Source organism: Charadrius vociferus, unplaced genomic scaffold (genome assembly GCF_000708025.1).
Source record: "Charadrius vociferus isolate BGI_N301 unplaced genomic scaffold, ASM70802v2 scaffold38, whole genome shotgun sequence".
NCBI lineage: Eukaryota > Metazoa > Chordata > Aves > Charadriiformes > Charadriidae > Charadrius > Charadrius vociferus.
This window is the reverse complement of record NW_009650176.1, coordinates 123922-146916: the sequence shown is the minus strand read 5'-3', so window position 1 is coordinate 146916 and position 22995 is coordinate 123922. Positions and strand designations below refer to the sequence as shown.

The following is a 22995-nucleotide window of genomic DNA, read 5'->3' as shown; positions in this document are numbered from 1 at the left end:
CCATCTTAAGACTCTTTCTGAGACATCGTATTTGTACTTGAAGCAATGATTGTACAGAGATCATCAGTTTCTAAACCCATGGTATCCTTTGAAAACGAAGTAACTGTCTATATATATATAGCACAAAGTATATACAGAAATGTACAATGAAAAACATCTCTACATTATTTTTCTATAACAACTTTAGCCTTCAAATATAAATAAAACTTGTGTAAATTGTGACTAGATAAATTATATCTGATAATGAAACACAAGTATTTAGGTATTTACTTTCCTCTGGTGTTAATGAGAGCTACAATTATTTTAAACATTATTTTAAAATTTTACTGACTGCAACAGTGAAAGTTATGAGCCTTCCCATCACATCAGTGCAATGATTTTTATCTCTTAAATGTAAGAGGCACTCACCTATTGGCTGAGTGGGTTTCCCTTTTTGCTGCGCAGCACTTACTTTTGGCTTCTCAATCATTGAACTGTACAAATTCAACCTACGGAAAGCGAAAACTGCTGAGTAGATTATTTGACTGTTCAGCCTTGCAAGGAAATTTATTAGTATACCCTCTAATTTAATGTGCTCACAAATACTCTCAAGATGCAACACTTACCCCTACCTTGGGGTGCAAAAACCTGCAAAATCTAACTGGAACAAACTGAGAGCTGTAAGGAAAATTCCTGCATTGCTATATATCCAGTAAGGTAGATTTTCATTTGTTCCATGACAATTGTTTAAGACTTTTCACAAATGGTAAAGGTACTCATAGTCAGCTGCTACAGCTCAATTTATGAATAGTCACTGATTAGGCTACAGCAATGAGATCATTTGTGGCTTTATAAAACTAAATCCAACCCCTCCTAATGTTTTCAAGAGCATAAGCAGTAATAGCTGGAGACCATTAACGGCATTTAGGAGGACACCAAGAATGGCCTGAAACCTTTCAAGTGATCTCTGGCGATTAAAGAGATAATTAGGGAAATCAAACGTACAGAAAATGTACAGCTTTGAGCTGCAGGCAGTTTTATTTATGTATTAACTTGTTCACTATCCTAAAATTCAAGTCCAGCAAAATTAGAAGTGAAAGGCAATAAACAACTGAAATATTGATTATTTACAGGAAAAAAATATGACATTTGTAACAAACAGAATGCTAAACCAAAACGATGACATTTTATACCTGTCTTCCGAATGCTGGAGAATAATTATGTAGAAATTAGATGGCAATTCATCCATTACATTAAAATGTTCAACAGGAATGCAGAGATTTCTCCATGCCTGTACAATAATTAAAAAGTAGCATTACTTTCATGGATTTTATAAACAAGATGACCTTCAGACGTCTTTTCTAACCTCAACCAGTCTGTGATTGTGTGATTTTTGTGCAGTGCAGAACAACTTATAAATATTACTTTAAACAAATTACAAATACTTTAACTTACTCCACTCTTCATAACATGACTTTTTTGGCCACTTACACTATCTGTGAAGTGAAAATGCTGTCAAATCCTAGCAGAGTATTAGCAAAGGAAGGGAGCAGAATAATTCACTGTAACATTTATGTTTGTAAAAGTCCTTGACAATTTTGTTAAGACTAGACACCTCACCAAAAAGAACTACAGAAAATTGTATTGGGTTGACATGACACAGTTTTGGTAGCAGGGGGAGCTGCAGGGTGGCTTCTGTGAGAAGACACCAGGAACTGTCCCCGTGTTGGACAGACAGTTTCAGCCAGCTCCCTGCAGTGGAGCAGAGACCCACCTGCAGCCCATGGAGACCCCATGCTGGAGCAGGCGGACATGCCCTGGGGGAAGTGCGACCCCATGGAGAGCCCACACTGGAGCAGGCTCCTGGCGGGACCTGCAGCCCCGTGGAGAGGAGCCCACGCTGGAGCACGGCTGCGGGCAGGACTTGTGACCCTGCGGAGGACCCACGCAGGAGCAGCCTGTTCCTGAAGGGCTGCACCCCATGGAAGGGACTCATGCTGGAGCAGTTCCAAAGAACTGCAGCCCATGGGAAGGACCCCTGTTGGAGAAGGTCATGAAGGACTGTCTTCCATGGGAGGCACCCCACGCAACCCCCATTCCCCATTTTCCCCGTGCTGCTTGGGCGGCAGGGGGAGGAGGTAGAAAAATCATGAGGGAATCTGAGCCTGGGAAGAAGGGGAAGGGGGGACGATCTTTTTTAGTTTTGTTTTTATTTTTCGCTATCCTACTCTGTTATTAACTGGCAATAAATTAATTACCCCAAGTCGTCTGTTTTGCCTGTGACAGTAATGGGTGACTGATAGCCCTGGCCTTATCTTGACCCATGAGCTTTTCATTGCATTTTCTCCCCATCCTGTTGAGGAGAGGGAGTGATAGAGCAGCTTGGTGGGCACCCAGCAACCAGCCAAGGTCAACCGACCACAAAAATTTTGTATTAAAGAATATACAACCCTTTCTGAGAAAATAAAACCAAAACCAACCAAAAATCTCCTAGCAATTAAACAGTCTGACTCCAGATGAAAAACTGGTCCTAACACAGAAAGGACCATAAATGTTTTTTGAGACTGCTGCCTTTAAGCATGTGTGTTTACGTATTTTTCAGATTGAAGTTTTATGTGCTTAAGCACACGGGCACACTCTGGGTATACCGACATTATCAATTGGTACAGATCATCAGGAGCAGAATTATACACTGCATGCTTTTCACTGATTTTCACTTGCGAGTACCTCTGGACTGCCCCCCCACCCCGGACTGAATGACCACTCCATATGGCTTGAGCGCATCAGAGAACCCAGTTCAGTTTTCGTCCACGAGGAACCCGGCTCATACAGCCACTGTACTGCCATGCAAAACAAAGCACTGTAAGCAAGGACAACTGGGAGACTCGCTTTGAAAGCGCGGTCCTGATCCAAATTAAAAATCTCAACTGAATTTTAAAAAACGCTAAAATACCCTCAGAGAGAACTAATTCAGTGACCACTTTGATTTCTTGCATCTCACGCTGCCTGGAATCATGCAGTTCCAAGAATGTAACCATGAACAGACATCCTGATTGCCACCTTTTCTTTCCTGAGCTACTGCGACAGGGACCGACATCATGGGTGTCGAGGAATGTTCTCAGCTAGGATATCTGTTACCAGTTCGATAATTAGAGCAACTCAAAAACAGTGGGTTTGAAACAAAATATGTCCTATTCCTTCTGCTAAATAGGATAACACAACACATACAGAGAAAAGCCAAAACAGTAGTCTACAAACACGTATTTTTCTTATCCTGTACTTTATCTCTCCTTGCCACGTTTTGTAAATCTTTAAACCGTGCCAGGTACAGCTAATCCTTTCTATCTAACTTGCTGGCAGTTTTTAATTTAATTCATCTCTAACCTACGGTCTTCCAGTCTTAGTTTTGATATCCACTTTTAGATCTCAGACATTTGAAGAATACACAGTTCTCAGCCAGCTTACACCAAAAACAGAGTATTCATCTCCCAGAAAAGTTTAGCCATGATTTGCTCCAGAATAACAAATTACATGGATTACATTTTACTGGTTGGTTTTTTTAAATATCCTGTTTACAACACCACAGTTTAGTTGATGCCCAAATTCATGGATAGAGTGTTTGTAAAAAAAAAAAAAACAAAAAACCCCCGCAACAACAACAAAAAAAACCCAACCCAAAAACCAACATAAAAAAATCAGGTTCTTTTCATTGTGTAACAATGGGTGAGACTCACATAGAATTTCTGAGGTTGGAAGGGACCTTTAAGATCATCAAGTCCAACCATTAACCTACCCTGACAAAACCACCTCTAAACCATGTCCCCAAGTACTACATCTACTCTTTTTTTAAACACCTCCAGGGATGGCGAATCTACCCCCTCTGTGGGCAGCCTATTCTAATGTTTAATAACTCTTTCCGTGAAAAAATGTTTCCTAATATCCAACGTAAACCTCGTCTGACATAACTTGAACCCGTTTCCTCTCGTCCTGTCACTTTTCACCATGGAGAAGAGGTCAGCCCCCCCCTCTCTAAACCCCCTTTCACGTAGTTGTAGAGGGTGATAAGGTCTCCCCTCAGCCTCCTCTTCTCCAGGACAAACAACTCCAGTTCCCTCAGTCATTCCTCATCAGACATGCCCTCCAGACCCCTCACCAGCTTTGTAGCCCTTCTCTGGACACGATCCAACACCTCAATGTCCTTCTTGTAGTGATGGGCCCAAAACTGAACACAGTACTTGAGGTGGGGCCTCACCAGTGCCCAGTACAGGGGGATGATCACTTCCCTAGTCCTGCCCACCACACTATTCCTGATACAGGCCAGGATGCCGTTGGCCTTCTTGGCCACCTGGGAACACTGCCGGCTTGTATTCAGCCAGCAGTCCACCAACACCCCCAGGTCCTTTTCTGCCGGGCAGCTTTCGAGCCACTGCGCCCCTATCCTGTAGCACTGCATGGGGTTGTTGTGACGCAAGTGCAGGACCCGGCACTTGGCCTTGTTGAACCTCATACCGTTGGCCTCGGCCCATTGGTCCAGCCTGTCCAGATCCCTCTGCAGAGCCATCCTACCCTCCAGCAGATCAACACGCCCGCCTAGCTTAGTGTCATCTGCGAACTTCGAATCGAATGCACCTACTGAGGGTGCATTCGATCCCATCATCCAGGTCATTGATAAAGATATTAAAGAGAACTGGCCCCAGCACCGAGCCCTGGGGGATACCACTTGTGACCGCACACCAACTGGATTTATGGAATGGAATTAATTATTTAAGTGTGCAGCTAGTACAACTCCAACATCCAGCTATACCAAACTGTAACTATAAAACAAACTGGAATTGCATCCTTAAAATGTCACTTCTGACTTAAATTACATAGCTCATGCCACACACATAACCTAGCATAAACAAAAACACAGGACAGTACAGACCACACTGATAAACGTATTTCAATTCATGACCAAGTCAACCCATGACTCAAATAAGGAGGAGGAGGTGGCTCAATATTGACATGGAGTGACATTTTAAACTTTTTTTTTTTTTTATTTTAATTAAAAATCTTTCTGGGCTGGATAGTAACTGAATTAGCAGATTTTTTTGCCCAGTAGAAGACATGACTACTCATGGTTTTGGAGCCTTGATATGCGTAAGAAAATAAGAAAAAAAAAGAAACAAAAAGTTTAACAGAGTGTAAAGAAAAGAGACAAAATATTATTTAATTCCAGGAATAGCTGAAACAACTGTGTATGTGTGTGTATATATGTATGTATACATATATATATGTCTCTGTGTGTATTTATATAACATACATATAAACACCTAATAGCAGCATATCTCAAAAAGTTACCATTGAAGTAGCAGTCAGTTGCTGTTCCACATTTTTTAGAAGATCACTTGTGTTTCTGTTTTGTTTCAAATGATTCTGAAGATGCAGTAACGCTGCCAGCTGAGAGCTGCTGGTGTTAGATGTAGCTGTTAGAAGGATACGCTTCATCATCAGAGATGCTGAACAGCTCTGTAAAATTTTTGTATCTATTTATTTTCTCTCCCCAAAATAATATAGTAACACATATACTCTATGTTTGTTACAACATACATATATGTTAAAGTCTCCTGCTTGAAAGGTGAGATGGATTAGCAAAAGATAATGCCTGTGTTTGGAACTTAGCCTCTCAAGTAGGCTGAGTCTTTTCTGTGTCTCTGTGCCTGTTATGTACAGCCACCACACCACACATTTCACCAGACCTCCTACAAAGAGCAATATAAAGTATAAAACTTTATATCCTTTTCTTCCAGCAAACATAACAACCCTGTCTTTTCAACCGATAAGAGCTAAAGCATCTTTTTTTCCTTCTTTTAATGCAGCTGTCACATTAAAAAAAATACAATTAAGGTTGATATACTAAAAAATTCCAAAGGGAGTCTTAATATTGACATGGAATGACATTTAAAACACTTTTTTTAACATACAAACTTTTTTGGGCAGGGTAGCAACTGAACTAGCAGGTTTTTTTGCCCAGTAACAGACACGACTACTCATGGGTTTGGTGCCTTGACATGCATTCTACCTAACTTGTTCAAGCAAACCTTAAATAGTATGGTGTGCTGCAGGTGTAGAGCAATAAGGGACTAAACCACGTAACCCAGCGATAGCTGTTTTCTGATTTATCAAAGGACCCATCTAGCCCATTCCACCCTTGGGTGGAGGTATTTGCGAATCCAGGTGTTGACACAGGCAGTGCTTACTGTCTATCATCATTTCCTGTGCTTGCCTTGATGTGGCAGGAAGGAAAATAGCATAAGGTGCATTTCTGCATTTCTACAATGGAGATGACAGTGTAGTAAGTATGCATTATGCATTCCTGATGCAGGGAATATAAACCTTACAGCTGTTCCTCACCTTCTCTTCAATGAAGGCACATAGACAAATGATTTGTACACCTTTGAGCCATCTATGCGGCCACACTGTGTAGGTGTTGATTTGACAAACTGTATGTAAACCTTTCCTATCTACTTCAAAATTATGAATGAACAAATCCAGAAAAACATTTTAAAAAATATTTGTTAGGGAAGGATGAAACGGTATTTTGTGGTAATGTCCTATCTCAGCTAACCACACTATAGTAATGTATTCATATTAAAATCTTTTCATGTATGCAATCGTCAATGAAAACGTCAAGTCAAACACAACAGATACTAAAATTGTTAAAAAGCTACTGATCAACTGAACTCAGCAAACATATCATGTATTTGATTACCTGTATTACTCACTAGTTCTTATAGGTAACTGTACACTGTGTTCTATATGACCAATTTTTGGGCTATAGGAATACACATTTTTGCTTATGTAACTTAAAACACCCTTTTTATATGGGAAAAGCACAAAACATTAGCTGCATTACCTGATGAAGTGCCAAAAACTGGCTAGTTGAAACTGGATCAAATTGTTGAAAGCATTCAGCCATTTCAAAACTAGCAGGAGCCAGTACATCGGTAATGTTATGACGGAATGCAATACCCATACCCTGTAGCAAAGCTTCACTGGATTGAGAAAGATATTTCTGAGCCAACCTATGTTCCTTCTAGATCATAAAAATAAAAAGGTTTATATTAAAATATGTATTAGTATTAAATACTTGTTCTACGTATACAGATTACTAGTGTGTTAGAAAATGTAAGTATTACTTTTTCATGGCTGATTTCAATGCTTTTTCTCCTTTTTAAGGCATTTACTTAATGTATGATCAAAATATGAAAATACAGATCAATTTAGCAGACACCAACACCTGTTACACAACATTTAAAAATAATGTTTTAATAAGATACTTTCTTTAATATAAAACGTGTACATAGCAGAACAGCATTTAAATTCCAGGCAATATGAGCCATTCAGAACAAAGGAATTTTCTGTCAATTCTCCGGACAGTTGTTTCCATTGACAGTTAACTATATTTAATATAAGTCTACCCACAAATCTCTTATCTCAGGTATTTATTGATTATAGTAGCAACACAAACTGTACATTCCAAATTCCTAGCATGCTTTCAACTGCAGTAGTTAGCAGAGATCAGCTCACTATATAATACAACTTAAATTTTTTAAGAATTTCACAAATGTTTTGTGATAGAAGTTATTCCTCTCTTTGCTCCCAGTCTGCCAAATGTTATGCTCCCTTAGAAAGGCGTGTCTGTGAAGCAGAGAGCAAGCTGCCTGTTCATCTTGTCCTGCCTGCTGCATGGTCGATCAGTGGGAAACCACTGAAGGAGAAACTCTTTCTTTCTGGGAGCAACTGGGAAAGTTCAATCAGGAGCTCCCACAGCTTGTACTGAGGGGCAGGACCGAGATACACAGCCGAGCAGTGATGGAAAGCTGGCTTTGGTGGGTGTTTTAGAGATTTTTTCTTTTTTAAGGTCAAATTTATGTTACAAACATCTCCATTAACAGTTCAAACAGAACTGATAAGGTAAGGTGACTATTATTCCATAAAAAGGAAGCACTCAAATCCTAATGCAAGCACATATGCTCGTATACCTTTAATTCCTGTATTTTCCTCCTATACTTATCATATTGACAGTCATTAGTCGGTAAATCGCTGTGTGACACTTCCCCTTCACTGCATTCTGCTGTAGTCAGGAAAGTTTTTGTGATGTCTGATTTAGCTTCTTCCTACTCATCACAGTATAAAAAAAAATAGAATAATAGAATAATAGAATAAATTCCATTAAGTATGGCTGGCTTCATTTCTTTTGTCAAAGTCTAGGTGAACATGGAACTCAAAAGAAATCATCTCACTATATGAATCCCTCAATGGTGAGACATTTAGCAATACTATCAGGCATCAAAATTTCTTAGTATGTTATGATGACAGTATAACTAATAAAAACTAAAAATGCCCCCCATACAACCTCTAAGATTTCTGTTTTCTGATATTTGTCCCCAGTTAATTCCTTCTAAACACTTTTATTCATCACTGACTTTGTAATGACTGAATCAATTTTCCTTTTCTTACATGGTATTCTTACTACAGCACAAAAGGAATTTACTAACCTGAGGTTTTAATCTGTAAGTCATTACTTCTCATCAGAGACCAAACTACCTAGCCCTTGAAGGCACTCACAGAATTTTTTTCTCTCTCTCTTTCGAAAATATTGTGATTAGCATAACTCAGGGATGAATGAAATAAGTATCTACACAAGGACGGCATGCAGGCAGAAGCACTCTTCTGAAATTACTTGGTTCAGTATACATTCTTATTACAGCTCGCATGCAATATGTAAAACCTCATTCTAAATAAAGAGTAGTATTTCACAAGAGTATGCAGAAAAAAGCAGACAAACTTTACATATAGGAATGAATTTAAATGCAGAAAAGAATGTATACCATGACATTTGGCTTCCAGTAAATGTCTGTATGTACAGGATCTACATTAATTGCAAGTAAACGAAGAGTTTTTCCAGTGAGATATAGGCATTTGGATTTGATGTCAGGACAGCCTTTACAAAGATTCTGTAGGTTTGCTAACTGAGCCAGTGTAATGTGACCCACAGTGCATTCCATGCGCTTCCAATCCTGGTAAAATAAATATTTATGTTTATTTGCTGATATACACCCACACATACAGAAACATACTTTTTTCAAAAATGTAACATATATATTTACATGCAAACACATTTGTTGAATGTGATGACACTTTCAACTACAAACAAGCTGTCTTTAATAGATACACAAATTCATTAATAATGTATTAAAAAAAAGTATACTGTAACATCCATAAGCAGACAACAATCAGTGCTGAGCAAAACGTGGGATACGGGGAGGGTACCGTGGAGAATAGTGGGGATACTGTGCTTTCCTGCAACAGCTTTTCCTACTGTCATTGTCAGAGCCGGAATAATGGGCAAGAATTACGGCACTGGGGCATGTCTTGTGTTCTTATTCATCAGCTCAGCTAGGCAGTTCTGCTTAAAATGAACTGTTTTAAAAAGGAGAGACAATAATGCAAAAATCACCCCCATCAATTATAAAGCCTCAAGGAACGCCCCTGCAACTCTTAGTGGTTTTTAAGTCTCTGCACTTGAGAAACAAAATCCTTCCCAGAAAACAAAACCAAAAAAAAAAAACCCCAATAAAACATCCCCAAGACAAAACCACACTTTCTTCTCTGCAAAACTACATGAATGGTCTGGGGACCCCTTTCCTCAGTATTGGAAGAAGTTCTGCTATGGAAAACGGCCCCGGGAAACTGTTTTATACCTTTTATACGCAAATCATAGGACTAAATATTTTGTATTACCTGTTCTGTTGCATCATCTTCAGCAGTTCCCCAGATGAATGCCTCCACAATTTTATGAGACAATGCTTTTCCCACTTTTTTGAGCTTTTTCTCAGTAATAACAAGATGAAAAATATCCAAAAGTATTTCTACAAGATTTATTTTTCTGTTAGCTAGTTGCCTCATTAATGGGATACTAATATTTGTAGTCTGAAATACAAAAGAAAGGGAAGTAGAATTCTGATTTCAAATACCTTTGCAAATTTACCTGATGAGAAGCTAGAATGTTGTATTTCTTTTAACTAAAGAAGCAAACAATTTAACAGTATCACCTCAACAGATCAGAGATATTGCTATGAAGATATTTAAGTAACTTAATGTCAAATACATTACAAAGAAATCAAAATAGCTGCATAGAAAAAGAGCAGCTGGGTTTTTGCATTTCCCATTTGGTGTATCAGGTACAAATACCTAATTCCAAAGGAGTTACAATAAATAAATACAGTTACAGTAAATAAACCCAGAATTTTAATATTAATGCTTTTGGTAGCTGTGCAAAAATACTTGCTCTTTAAAAAAGGCAAAGCAGGAAAAAAAGCTTGATGCTACATTATAATAATGGTACACACTATCAAAGTAGGCCGCAGGCTTTCATTGCCCAAAATACACTATTTTGAAGACAGGCTTTCTTTATTTACATAATGCTCTGTGTAACCTTTTTTTTTTTTTTCTACTGAGAAATAAACACTTTGTTGTGGAGAATTTTAAACTTGTGAGGTATTTAGAGAATCAAAAATATCTCCAAGTTTAGACTTTTTCTTTTGTAGCGCTGAGATAAATTTTAGAATTAAATAAAATTACAAAGACCATTTCTGCTTCTCTTCTTCCCTTTTTAAACTGTGAATTCTTTTGGCATGCAATGTTTCCTTCTATATTTAAACAATGCCAATCATTATAGGAATACAATCTCATTTGGGGCTTCCAGGAATTATCCAAGAATGTGTGAACAGTACAACTAAATTAGATTTCTTTTCCATGAGTAGAAAAATATATATATATCCATACCTCATTAACTGCAAATAAGCTACAAACATTATTATACACTTCCTCTGTTTTGGATACCGCCCTCTGAGCTAAATTACAAGCGTCTAGATAGTGACTATGTTTTTCTCTTTCATTTCTTTCCCGCTTGGCAATCATCCTGAAAAAAAAAAAATCAAACATAAGCCCAAAGGAACTAATGTAAGAAAGTGTTTATTTTTACGGTACCAACACTATTGAACACATATAATAAAATAATTAGATTAATAGATTAAATAGATTAATTAGTAGATAAAGTAGATTACTTTTGTACGTGTTTTCTAAATGTTCAAATAGGAAAAGTGAACGTTCACACATTATTTTTTCAAGCTATTATTCTTGGAACTGTACTGCTTCAATGCAAGCAGATGCCAAGACACAAAGAGAAGAAAGGCAGATAATATTCTAGACTATGTATTCACCGGGAACAAAACGGCAGAACAGCCAGGTACAAAACACATCCCAGTTGTTTTAAGGGGACATCTTGGAACCAGCTGGGAGTCCAGGCATACTGCCTTTTGCACTCCTGCCATTGCAGCAACTTCTAGAGAACCATTTCAACAGTAAGAAACGTAAAAAACAATAATACCTCAGAATGATTGCTGTGGCTGCCAAAATGCCTTTACAAACACAAAGACAAAAAGCTGACTTAACAGACCTTGATACTTTGTTTTGACCTCAAAAAGAGTACAAAAATCACTAGGTGCCATGTACAACTAACTTTACCTTCAGTGAAAGGAATTTTTGATTCTACAGTATTTTTCTGAATACAGAACACATCAAGAACACAAATAGACATGTAACACCAAGATATGCCACCTGAAAATATTATCTGCTCTTTTCTATCTTTAATTTGACTATAAAATGTAAACAATACGCTTTATCCACTAGTTAAACTTAAATAGAATTTTTCATTGGGATATAATCTTACCTGTGAACATTCGCACGTTCTAGCAGTATGTCAGCACTGCAGTTTTTATGCCCACAATTAAAGAAGTCCTCCTCAATTTGAACTAATTTATTGTAAGATTCCTGTAGCATTTGTGGCAACGGACAAGACTCAGCATTAATTGTCATACAATGTTGGGCAAAATGTATCTGAATAAGTGTTTTCCTAGGAATAAGAATTAAGTAAAAGACAGCAGTCAGAAAGCACAGGCTGTGTTTGAAAACAGACATATTTCTCTCTGCTCTCTTTTAAATTACAAGAAATCTAGAAAAAGCCTCTTCATTGTTTAAATCTATGGTCTACAAATTATAGCAGGTCCTGAAAAAAATCAGAATATTATATTTTCAGATTAGAATTGAGGTGTCTCTTGTTTCACGTATCTAATTATTCAAACTTCAAATCAGTCTTCTAAATATAGTTGAACTGAAAAGACTATTAGTCTTCCCTTTCTAACCCAAAAGATCCACATTCCTGTAAAGAGAAGGAAGTGTAAATGTTACATACTTTTCTCCTTCTACCAACACATTTTAAGTGTTCTGTGCTTGGATTTCAACATAACCAAAAATCACTGTTTAGTTTCACCATAAAAAGATTTCTTGGATGACGGTGAGAAGAGAAGTAGGTCGATACAGTAGACTGCAATAGTGTTGTGGGAGTATCTGTGCTCAGCAGCTACTTCTGCACAGGGAAATGTGTCTTGCTCCTTTGGGTAACCTACACCACAAACTATGAACTATCGGTTGTGGTATCTGAACTAGCTTACTAACTTAACAGGCAGTAGGCCTACAGACAGAAAGGAAAGAAGAAATTGGAAAAAAAAAATTAAAAAAAAATAAACCCAAATGACTTAGAAGAAAAATATTTGAGAATCCACAGAATGCACCATACTAAAATAAAGATAAAAGGTAAACATCACCATATATTTCCAATGTAGCTGCATAGTAGAGGCTGGGCATATTTTAGTGAAAAGACAGTTACCTGGCTTCAAGAGATGCAATTATAAAACCCAACTCCGATTGCCTGTTAGGTCTCTTCAATAAAGTATATCTGAGCACATTTACAGTGTGTTCCAGTATTTCACAAGCCTGCAGGTAACATCAGAAACCGCATAATTCTATTTTAAATGTCTGTGTATAATATTAAACATTTATACAGAGAGTTTGAATTTTGCCAGAATGTGTGAAGTACCTTTTCCTAATATTCCGCAAGACGACTGATTCTTGACAACTGTATACAAGTCTAGAAAGTATGAGTTATGATCATATCTAGACATTTTGATATGGTGAAGTGAATGCAGTACATGAACACAAGGAGAGAAAATGAAGCCAGACTCATCTTAGAGGTACATAGCAAAAGAACGAGGGGCAACAGACCCAACTTGGAAAAAGGGGAATTCTAAACAGATGTTCCAGTGATCGGCCACCTTCATAGTCACTGGGTTGTTTGGGTTTTGTCTTTTGGTTGGTTGGTTTGTTTGTTTTTTGGGTTGTTTTTTTTTGGGGGGGGGGGGAGTGGGGGGAGATGTAGGTACAAAGGCCCAGAAACATTGTGGAATCTCCATTCTTGGAGATATTTGAAAAGTGGTGATATATAGCCCAGAGCAACTTGGTTCAACAGTAAAGTAAGATTTCACTTCAAAATTGCCCCTGCTGTGCCTGGGGTTATACCGGATGACCCCTAACCTAAATAGTAATTTGATTCTATATTTTACAGGCATTCTCTTAGGACCAATTCCTGCATCCTTACTTACACTGCCTAGCATATTAATCCACAAGTAAACCTTACACCATTATAGTTTTGACCCTGGGGATGAAAAAGAGGCCCCCATCTAATAGTTTGGAATGCAAGAGCCCTTAGATGATGCTGAAAACCTCAGCTACAGATTCGTCCTTATTAAAAAATGTTGCTGCTGCAGTCATGTTGGTCAGACGGGGAGCTAAAAATAAACACCACCTCACACGTTTCATTAATAGCTATACCGATCAAACCTTAGTAAATACACTCACTGGTAAGCAGGTATTTTGTCCTTCAAGGACCATAAATCTGAGTCCAGCCCAAATCAGAATAATCTCTCTATACAAAACAGACTCGCACAGGTTATGAATAAAGGACAGATCATCATGGATACAACAGGATTATATTTATGCTGAAACTCATGAAAGTTAAGGGTTGAAGAGTAAATGGATATTTTGATGTTAAGGGTCAAATAGAAAAAGGTTTTTAGTACATATATTATATTTTAGTATCTTTCAGAATCTAGAAATAATATTTGTAAAACTATTTGAAATATTTGAAAAGGAAGTGCATACTAGGAAGTAATACTACAATCTTTATTAAATATGGAAAACACATCAATATTAACAGAATTGTCTGAGTTCAATTGTCTGCATCTGTTTGGAATCTGTAATTAATGTTTGTTGAATGCACAACAGAGAAAACAACATAAACTGTATCTGACACCTATTTTTGCTTTTATTAAAGTGCAAATGCTTAATATTTCTCTTCACTGAGAGAGGCACCACTGCTGCAAAAAAAAACAACTACCAAAACCAAAAAGCTTCCTTACCATGCTCTGTTTTCCTTCCCCCTCTTCCTCTATAATTGCTTCTATGAGACTGAGAGTACTGTTGTACCAAAACTGTTCATTTCCTCCCAGAAGCTGTGCTTTCTCAAGGAGTGCTTTAGCTTGTCCATGGTTTCTTTCCAGGTTAGCCAATACAGCAAATAAGTACAAGCACCTTGACACATCATACAGGGCCCTCAATTCCTAGGGAGAAAGTTATGTGACCTACACACAAAAGATCCACTACTGCTCTTCATATTTACTTCTAATCATATTTTAAACTTATGAATAGGCACAGAAATAAGAAGTGAATGGTATTTCCTCAATTCTGTGTAGAATTTCTTAGTTCATCCTTCCATTTTTTTCAAGAACATAAAGGCTCTACTTCATATCAAGAACTTCAAATCTTCAAATACACTTCACATTTCTTTACGTTCCCATATCTTTTACCCTACAAGTTAAAAAAGCTATTTTTCTGCTATTATTTAGTAGGTATGTATCTACTGTCACTTGTCAGTATCTGATGAAGAAATGTGCTGACAAAAAAATCTTTTAGAGCTCTAGTAAATTTACAATGCTACTTTATGCTGGTTATAAACTATATACTAGTACTATACAAGAGACAAATACAGTGTACAGTGTACAGTACAGACATACAGGATACTAGTAAGAAATTATGTCATTAAAATTAGTGTCCTCCCTAATGTCTTTTGAACTTTTCTCAATATACAATACTAAATTCATGCTTGAATAGCAGATATCTATTATTAATGAATATATTATTCATATATTGCAATTCAAAGTATTCATGATTCATGCTAAATATACATTGGCAGTTTTTTACTTAAACGAGATAAATTATTATATGGAATAACAGGATAACAATTACATTTTTCTGAAGAGTAAAGGATTTATTGCAATAATTATGTTTCTGTAACCTGTATAACCAAGAAGAGAGCTGTAATGGAGAATGGCAGATATAGGAAGAATACCTTTAAGGTAAACACATCATAATGATGATACAATTTGGATTTGTTTGGTGGAACATACAGACACTTCAGATCTGCCAAAATTCTAAGTCATCATTTCAGTGTCAGTGGCTGTTTGTCAAAACAGCAGTAAAGCAGTTAACAGTAAAACGGTAACAAAACTTGAAATCAGATAACTAGACTTTCAAATGATCAAAACGTTGAGAGGATGGAGCTAAATGCTCGCTCTCTCTTATGAGCAAATCTTGAATGTCCCTAAACCATTTTAACAAACAAGGTTTGGATATACACACATCTTCCAAGACCACTACAAAGCAGAGATGAGGACACTACTTCACAAGGTGAAATAATCTTCAGACAATTTCCATAAAGTTGGACTTATGGGCAATATATTTAAATGTATGCCTTATACATGTTGAAACTCAAATGACATAGGTTTGGGGTAGTGGGGGAAGGTTTGGTTTTGCAATTTCATTATTATTGAGGAATGACCACATCAAAACGAACATTTTTCCTACATGCTTTATTAATTTTCTTTTTTTTACTTTATTTCTGATGTACCTGAGTTGCAGCATGGGCCTCTGAAAGCAGGAGTCTTGCTGGTTGATACAAGCCTAGCTGAATTAGTACTTCAGCTTTTTCTATCCACAAGCAAGGGAAGGAAAGTGCACTCAGTCCTTTTCCTGTTATTGTATTTAACTCAAAAAACTGAAAAATAACAAAATATTACACTTCCATAAATTTCAAAACTAAACTAGATAAATGGAACAGAAATAGTTATTAACTATCATATTCATATCTTGATATATCCGATAATCCAGATCTATTTTCTAACTTCAAATTCAACATTATATTCCAGGAAAAACTGTGAGATTTGGATTTTATTATCCTCAAAAGGCATTCAAATAATAAGTATACATTATTAAAACTAATTTTAGAACAGATTAACTACTTCAGACCTGCTACTGTCACAAAGAAGTCGATTCTTGGTAATAACTAAAACAATCAAAGAGAAAAACTATTTGCAAGAGCTAAAAGAGGTGACTCGAGAGGGATTAGTAATTAGACAAAAAGATATTTTACATGCACAAGAATGGAAAAATATACAAAGACCGCAAAATTGCCACCAAAAAAAGAGGAAAGTGGAGGAAAGCTTGAAGAATATCAGTAAGGCAATTATCCTTTCCTAAAATCCTAAAGAAGAGACAAAGCTGAAATATTTGCATGTCTTTAAAACAACGTGTAAGAGGGAGCAGTATGCAGCGATGTAATGGATAGCGGAAGAATTAAAAACTGAGACCAAGAGCGAATACAACGGCTTTTTTGTTTCTCAGTCTTTTCCACCAATTTGCATTAGTCCCAAATTCCATTTGTAGAAAAGTAGTTTCACTTTGTATGAATAGATTCTGTTCTTGTTCCACAATACAAATAATACGCCAGGCAAACCCAGCTCACATTCAGCTGATGCCTGCCAGCAGAATTTAAGTAGTACACATTTGTAATGATTTTTTGTGTTCATGCATTTCTCAAGTATAAAATGATTTAAAACAAACTAGCAGGCATATTGAAATAAAAACTGAAGAGTAATTTATTAAAGAAACTGGAGTAGAAATAAAAACCTTTTCCCTTGAAGTGAGGACATTCTCATCCCTGCTACCATTCAGCTCAGCATTTTCAAAAAATATTTTTCTTTCTTCTGTCTTAGTATGTACTTTTTTTTCTTTTTTCAGTGCAATCTCTTGCCTACACCTAAATCACAAGAAATAAAAAGTAAATTCAAGTATATTTTAAAAGTATATCATAATGAAGTATTAGTGTGTTAAGCATCTTCACCATACACACGCTCTGTGGGTCGAGACAAAATAATCACGCACAGAACTTTAGAGCGCAGCTAATATACCAAATTTGTGTTAAGAGATCATGTTTTTAAATAATTTTTCCCCCAACAACACTTATCACCCATAGGGGAAAACACCCAACTAAACACAGCCTCTGTAGTGAAAATACATACATTGCTTGTTCTAATTCACTAATGTATGCTTCTCCAGCAGCTTTCTCATGATACAAAGATGCCTGATTCAGTTTTAGATCTGAACATATCAGGGCAATTCTAGGAATAAAAAGAAGAAACATTTAAGAAACAAACAGAATCTTTCATATGTTACTTCATATGAACACATTATTTATAAAGAGCACACATTCCACATTTGTCAATCCTACCCTCTTACGCATTGATTAATATTGGCATTAACAAAAATTTTAAATAAAAAAAGGGAGAAATACGGCAGTTGAAATTACCCATTGATAGAGGTTATAAGGTAATAGAATGGTTTGGGTTGGAAGGCACATTTTGAAGATCATCCAGTCCGACCCCCCTGCCATGGGCAGGGTCACTGTTCACCAGATCAGGTTGCTCAAAGCCCCATCCAACTGGCCTTGAACACTTCCAATGATGGGGCATCCACCAGTATCCCCAGCCCATCCATCAAAGCCGTATCTCTCCAATGTAGCAGCAAAAATGATGTGGTAAAAGTACAAAAATATTTATAATATGGTCTCACTACAGCATGCAAAAAACCCAATATGTGTGTGTGCACTAACCTACTTGTCTGTATTGAGTAGAAAGTAGTATATTCATGTACACCTATTTGATCATATATAAAAACCAGGTCATATATATAAGTAAAATACCATGAAATAAAAAGAAATGCTGAGGAGTCAACAAAAACTTTGCCTCGTAAAGCCTGGCTGCAAATCAATTTCCTATTGGTAAATCACTTTTAGTCTTGTAAGACAGCAAGTCAGTAATCAATTTGCAATCCAGAAAAACACACACACATTTGTATACATTAATATTTATCTATTCTGTTATGTGGGATCAGTTTCAGACATTTTAAAAACACATTATGCAGCATTTCACAAACTAATTAAGCAAACGATTATTGCTTGTAACTGTTGATTATTAAGCAAATATTATACAGTTCAAAAAAGCATGATAAAATTTTTTAACTAAAACAGCAATAATTGCCATTGCATGCACATTAAATATTTCTGAATCAAACTTTTAGGGCTAATTATCCATAAAAATAACAGAATTTTGGTCACAAAGTCAAATCTCTATAAAAGAGAATGTGCTCATTGGAGACACTTATTTGGGTTCTTAAGTTAAAGACAATGTATTTCTGATGCAAGATGGGAGTCTACCTTTTGCATACTTAAAAGATAATACTTTTATTGGAATTTTTTTGTACTTTGCTTTTTTCAGTTAGGTGAGAAAAAGGCATTACAAAAATTATTCACATGGAAGCAGCTTGAGTTCATAATCTTGTACACTTTCCTTGTGGAGATCACGCTTAGTAATGGATAACTTAGTGGCTTTAATTCCACAAGCAAACCAGTTCATCAAAAGTCTATTAAAATGTATAAAAAAATGAATTAAAAGAAAAAAAAATTACAAATATAAAACAATAAGTCGCAAAAAGCCTTGTTATCATTTAGTGAAATATTAATGGACGGTCCTCTCCATTCAGTTTCTCTTTTATTGAAAATAAAGGATACAAACCGAAGATGATAGAGATCAGACAGACTTCTGCATTCCACAACTTCATTAGCAATAACTTCAGCTAGCTGAAAGATGGGAAGAATCAAGTGGGGGCAAAAAATTTTTTGTAGTTCTTTAGATAAAAGGTCCATAAAATACAAAGTGCAAGTCTGAAAAGAAATTTTTTTATTTTAATCAGTATAAATATCATTTTGTAGAGAATAAATTTTAAATTCATAATTACATCTTCATTTAAGAAAAAAAAAGTTGAACTTTCGAACTGAAAAAGCAGCTAGGTACACAGAAAGACAGTAAATTTATTCTGCAAGTTAAGTTCATTTCAGAATGCAGAGGACAGACTAACACTTTATGAAGTATTAATGAATACTATGCCAAGGAAGTATTTTTGACAGCTGTCTGAACATAGTCTTTATCACAGCGACAGAAAACCTGAAATGCAACATAGTTCTCTGCTCATCATTTTTTTCCTAAATAATAAATGCTCTAGAATTTTGAGAAGTATACTTACAGGTTTTGGGAAATTATCCCAGTTGATACCATAACTATTTGCTTTCTGTTTAAAAGTATCTCTGATTTCATTGGGGCAGTCATAATGAGCCCATTCTTCCACACTTGCTGGTAAGGTATGAACTGATCCTTTCTCTTTAGGCTTCTCTTTCACAACAGAATATTCAACCTATAATAAAAAACAAGGACATTTATGAGGACAAATTAACATTCTTGTTGGTATTAAATATTCAGCTAACTTTAAACCGAAAAAGGTATCTGCTTAATATCCTTTGAAGTTTTGTGCTTTTTTTGACCTCTAGACTGTGGGTTTTACAAAACAGCAGTATTTTGACCAATGCAACAAACAAAAGAAAATAAAAAGTATCTATATATTTATGACCTGTCAAGTCCATGCGATCAAGAGTGAAGGTATATCATAGAGTCACAGAGAAATTCTTCACAGGTTATGAGTCTTTACAGGAAAGTACCTGAACTATTCAACAAATGAGCCTGGGGAAACACCTCTTCGAAAGACACAACTGTTTTTATTCCACAGGAAAGGGGTTCTTACTTGTTTCTCTTTCTTTTTGTCCTTCTCTCTCTTAGGAGCAATTACTGACTGTGCCTTCTCAGGAGCTGTAAGTTGTGAAGACTTTGATAATTCTTTTATAATAGGTTCTGATGCTAACAATGATACCTAGATAATCAAATAATTAGTTACTTATTTTCAATTTTCTATAATAATGTCAATTTCTAGTAATAATGATTATTCGCCGTAAGTCACTATCTCCAGCTATTAACAATTGTCACAAACCATGTTATGTTTACGTAAGAGCTTTCTTCAGAAAACTAAAATTTCAAAGACCCCTAGATGCTCACATTGTCTATGCAAGTATTCAGGATGGCCATGACAATGCATTTCAGTGGCTATAGAGATGACATCATCCTTGTGACAAATACTACTGCTACTTTTTTAACCCCTATGGTTGCAAATTCAGTTCTTTAAACTGCTAGTCTAGATTGTTTAGTCGTCTACAAGGGATGAATTTCATATCAAAGTAATCTGGAAGACTGCAAAGAGCCACTCTGTTCTACTTCTGGATTAGTCTTCTATAATGCTACTAATGAATGTTATAGAAAAGAAACTTCTAAATATTTAAGCATACGAAAGCATCCATTGAAAATTTCTCCATGCATGCAATACCACAGCTTCCGATCTTACCTAAAATAAATTAAAGAAACCCCACTAATTTGAGAAGATATATATTTTCCTGGAGGAATCAAGAACAGAACACAAAATAGGAATAAAAAATAATGCTTGTTGCTGCACAAGTTGTCAAAATTTCAAATTAAAGGTAATACATGTCTTTAAAAAAAGTCAGAGGCAGCTGATTTGGCTTGGATTATTCTGATTTTCAGAGAACATTTTAATATCTTCTACTGAGTTATTTATAGACTCCTAACACTTGAGAGCTTGCTCTAGAAATGGACACATACAGTCAAGTCTACTTTACTTTGTACTCCAAAACAAAGCTAAGCTTTCCTATAGTACTTTCATTCCTTTAATACCACACGGTTATTCTTTTTCTCACAATACTGTTCAGCTGTAAATATTAGTTCTTAGAATTGCTGTCATTGTCCTACAACTGGCACTGACAGCTGCATTAACTCCTAATTGTTTTATTTTTAATAGTTTATTCAAACAGTAATATTCCTTTCAGGTATTTTTTTCTTTATTAAGACACTCAGTGATCAAGTTCAGTATATTAAAAATTATGCTTATGTAAAATCTAAAAATAGCAATATTTATTTTTATTTTCAAATACCTGTCTTCCATCAAACGTTAGAGTCCAAACAGATTTCACAACGAAAACCTGATCATAATTACCACAAGAGTAACAAATTGGAGGCTTTTACAGCTAATCGGAATAAAATTATGCACACGCTACATCTTACTGATCTGATATGTCTCATCTATACCACTAAGATTATTTCTATAGTGATTTGGGGCATTACTATTAACAAGTATCAATTTAGTCTCTTCAAAAATTTGCCCACATTTAATGTATAATTGTTTTCCCATGACTTTTGCGACGATTCTCAACAGCCATTTTTATTAGTCATATCAGTGAGAAGTAAAATAGATTTGTCTGATTTGAAATGCTGCAGCAATGAAAAAGTGATTAGAGAATAATAATCAGTGAACACTGCCTATCTATACTTTTTCTCAAAACTTAACAAACGAATCAACATCTGAATTTAATTTAACTATGTTACACAACTCCTTTCAGTCAAATGACAGCCCCTTTGAGTCAACTTAAGTGAAGGTCCATCTGTAATTACTCTTCCTCAGAGCTGTCAGCAGTGTCTTCAGCATGTATTCTGCCACTACTAGGAATCTTTAACAAATTAAAAATAAAAATTTTAGAACCTTTTGCACAAAACGTATGAACGAGCTCCACACAAACAATGGGCCACTGCTTTAATCCTTAATGTCTCTTCTCTATTTTTCTGAGAGAAACAATTTTTGTATTTAATCCTTAAAACTGAGAAAATAAACCAACTATACCATAAAATTGGAAATTGTAAAGACGTAGTTGAAACATCAAATGAATAGCTGGCACCACAATTACACAAGATAACTTGAAATATACTGGCTGCATTAGAATAGAACAGAACAGAACAGAACAGAATCTCATACAATCTCACCTGCCAGATACGGACAATACAAGCATATGCCATCAAACAGTGCTGCTGATGAAAAGGAGAACTATGACCAGAAATTGAAGCCATTAATGTCTGTGCTCTAAACAAAGCTTCCAATTGTTTAATATTACTCAAATCTTCCAAATTAATTTGGGGCATGGTATCAGTTCTTCCAATGTTTATCTTCAAATTTTCTGTAGGCAAAAATTTTGGCATAGTATTCTTTTCTGTTAAAAAACAAATAACATGCTCACAGTGACAGTATTTAAAAAATGTATTCAAAAGTCAATATTCTGAATTTAAAATTAAAATATTTATGGGGAAAAAAAAACAGAAAAATGGAAATCAATCTACTGAGGATGTTCTTATGGTGAGGCAAGGCTACTTGTACCACGTTTTCAACAAATAACGTAACAGATATGTATATTAAATGATGTAAGTCTGACACAGACATGAAATCCACAGCAAGCACACTTTAACTATGTCTTCTTGAAAATAATTCTGTGAGAAAGACGGTCTAAATTATTTATTTCAGCCACTCAAGTAGCTTGCAGTCCAATCAAAAATTCTCTTGATCCTGACGTAGTTGTTTCTACGGTGACCAAAGACCATGTCCTCACTACCAGTAGCCTAGTCGGCAAGAAGCATATTTAGCCAGCACTCATTTCCAAAACAGAAATGGGCAATAACCCTCTAACACATGGGTCAATGTCAACTAAGTCTAGAACACAGCTCAAGGTCATCCCTGTGTCTGTAACGAGATATCTCACTGGCTCTTGATGGCAACTACAGAAGATACTCTGTTACTCAATCCTCTCTTTTGTGCTGTGTAATTCTAGTAATTTTTCAGTAAACACAGATGTTTTATAGAAATTCCAATGCTGCTTGAAAGTTAGCTCAAAACGAAGTAATC

General features: G+C 36.0%; 1 protein-coding gene across 1 annotated transcript in view; it reads right to left on the bottom strand.

Moving 5' to 3' along the window:
- CFAP46 (cilia and flagella associated protein 46) overlaps positions 1-22995 on the bottom strand; it is a 106770-nt gene that overhangs the window by 31135 nt on the left and 52640 nt on the right. The window contains exons 31-46 of the mRNA XM_009892735.1: positions 19948-20012; positions 19396-19563; positions 18888-19036; positions 17337-17435; positions 17038-17074; positions 15887-16033; positions 14340-14540; positions 12752-12858; positions 11756-11938; positions 10810-10945; positions 9766-9954; positions 8853-9041; positions 6875-7054; positions 5320-5487; positions 1173-1270; positions 409-488 (exon numbers count right to left, since the gene is read on the bottom strand). Coding sequence (XP_009891037.1) covers positions 409-488; positions 1173-1270; positions 5320-5487; positions 6875-7054; positions 8853-9041; positions 9766-9954; positions 10810-10945; positions 11756-11938; positions 12752-12858; positions 14340-14540; positions 15887-16033; positions 17038-17074; positions 17337-17435; positions 18888-19036; positions 19396-19563; positions 19948-20012 — 2196 coding nt within the window. The remainder of the gene's footprint in view (positions 1-408; positions 489-1172; positions 1271-5319; positions 5488-6874; positions 7055-8852; positions 9042-9765; positions 9955-10809; positions 10946-11755; positions 11939-12751; positions 12859-14339; positions 14541-15886; positions 16034-17037; positions 17075-17336; positions 17436-18887; positions 19037-19395; positions 19564-19947; positions 20013-22995) is intronic.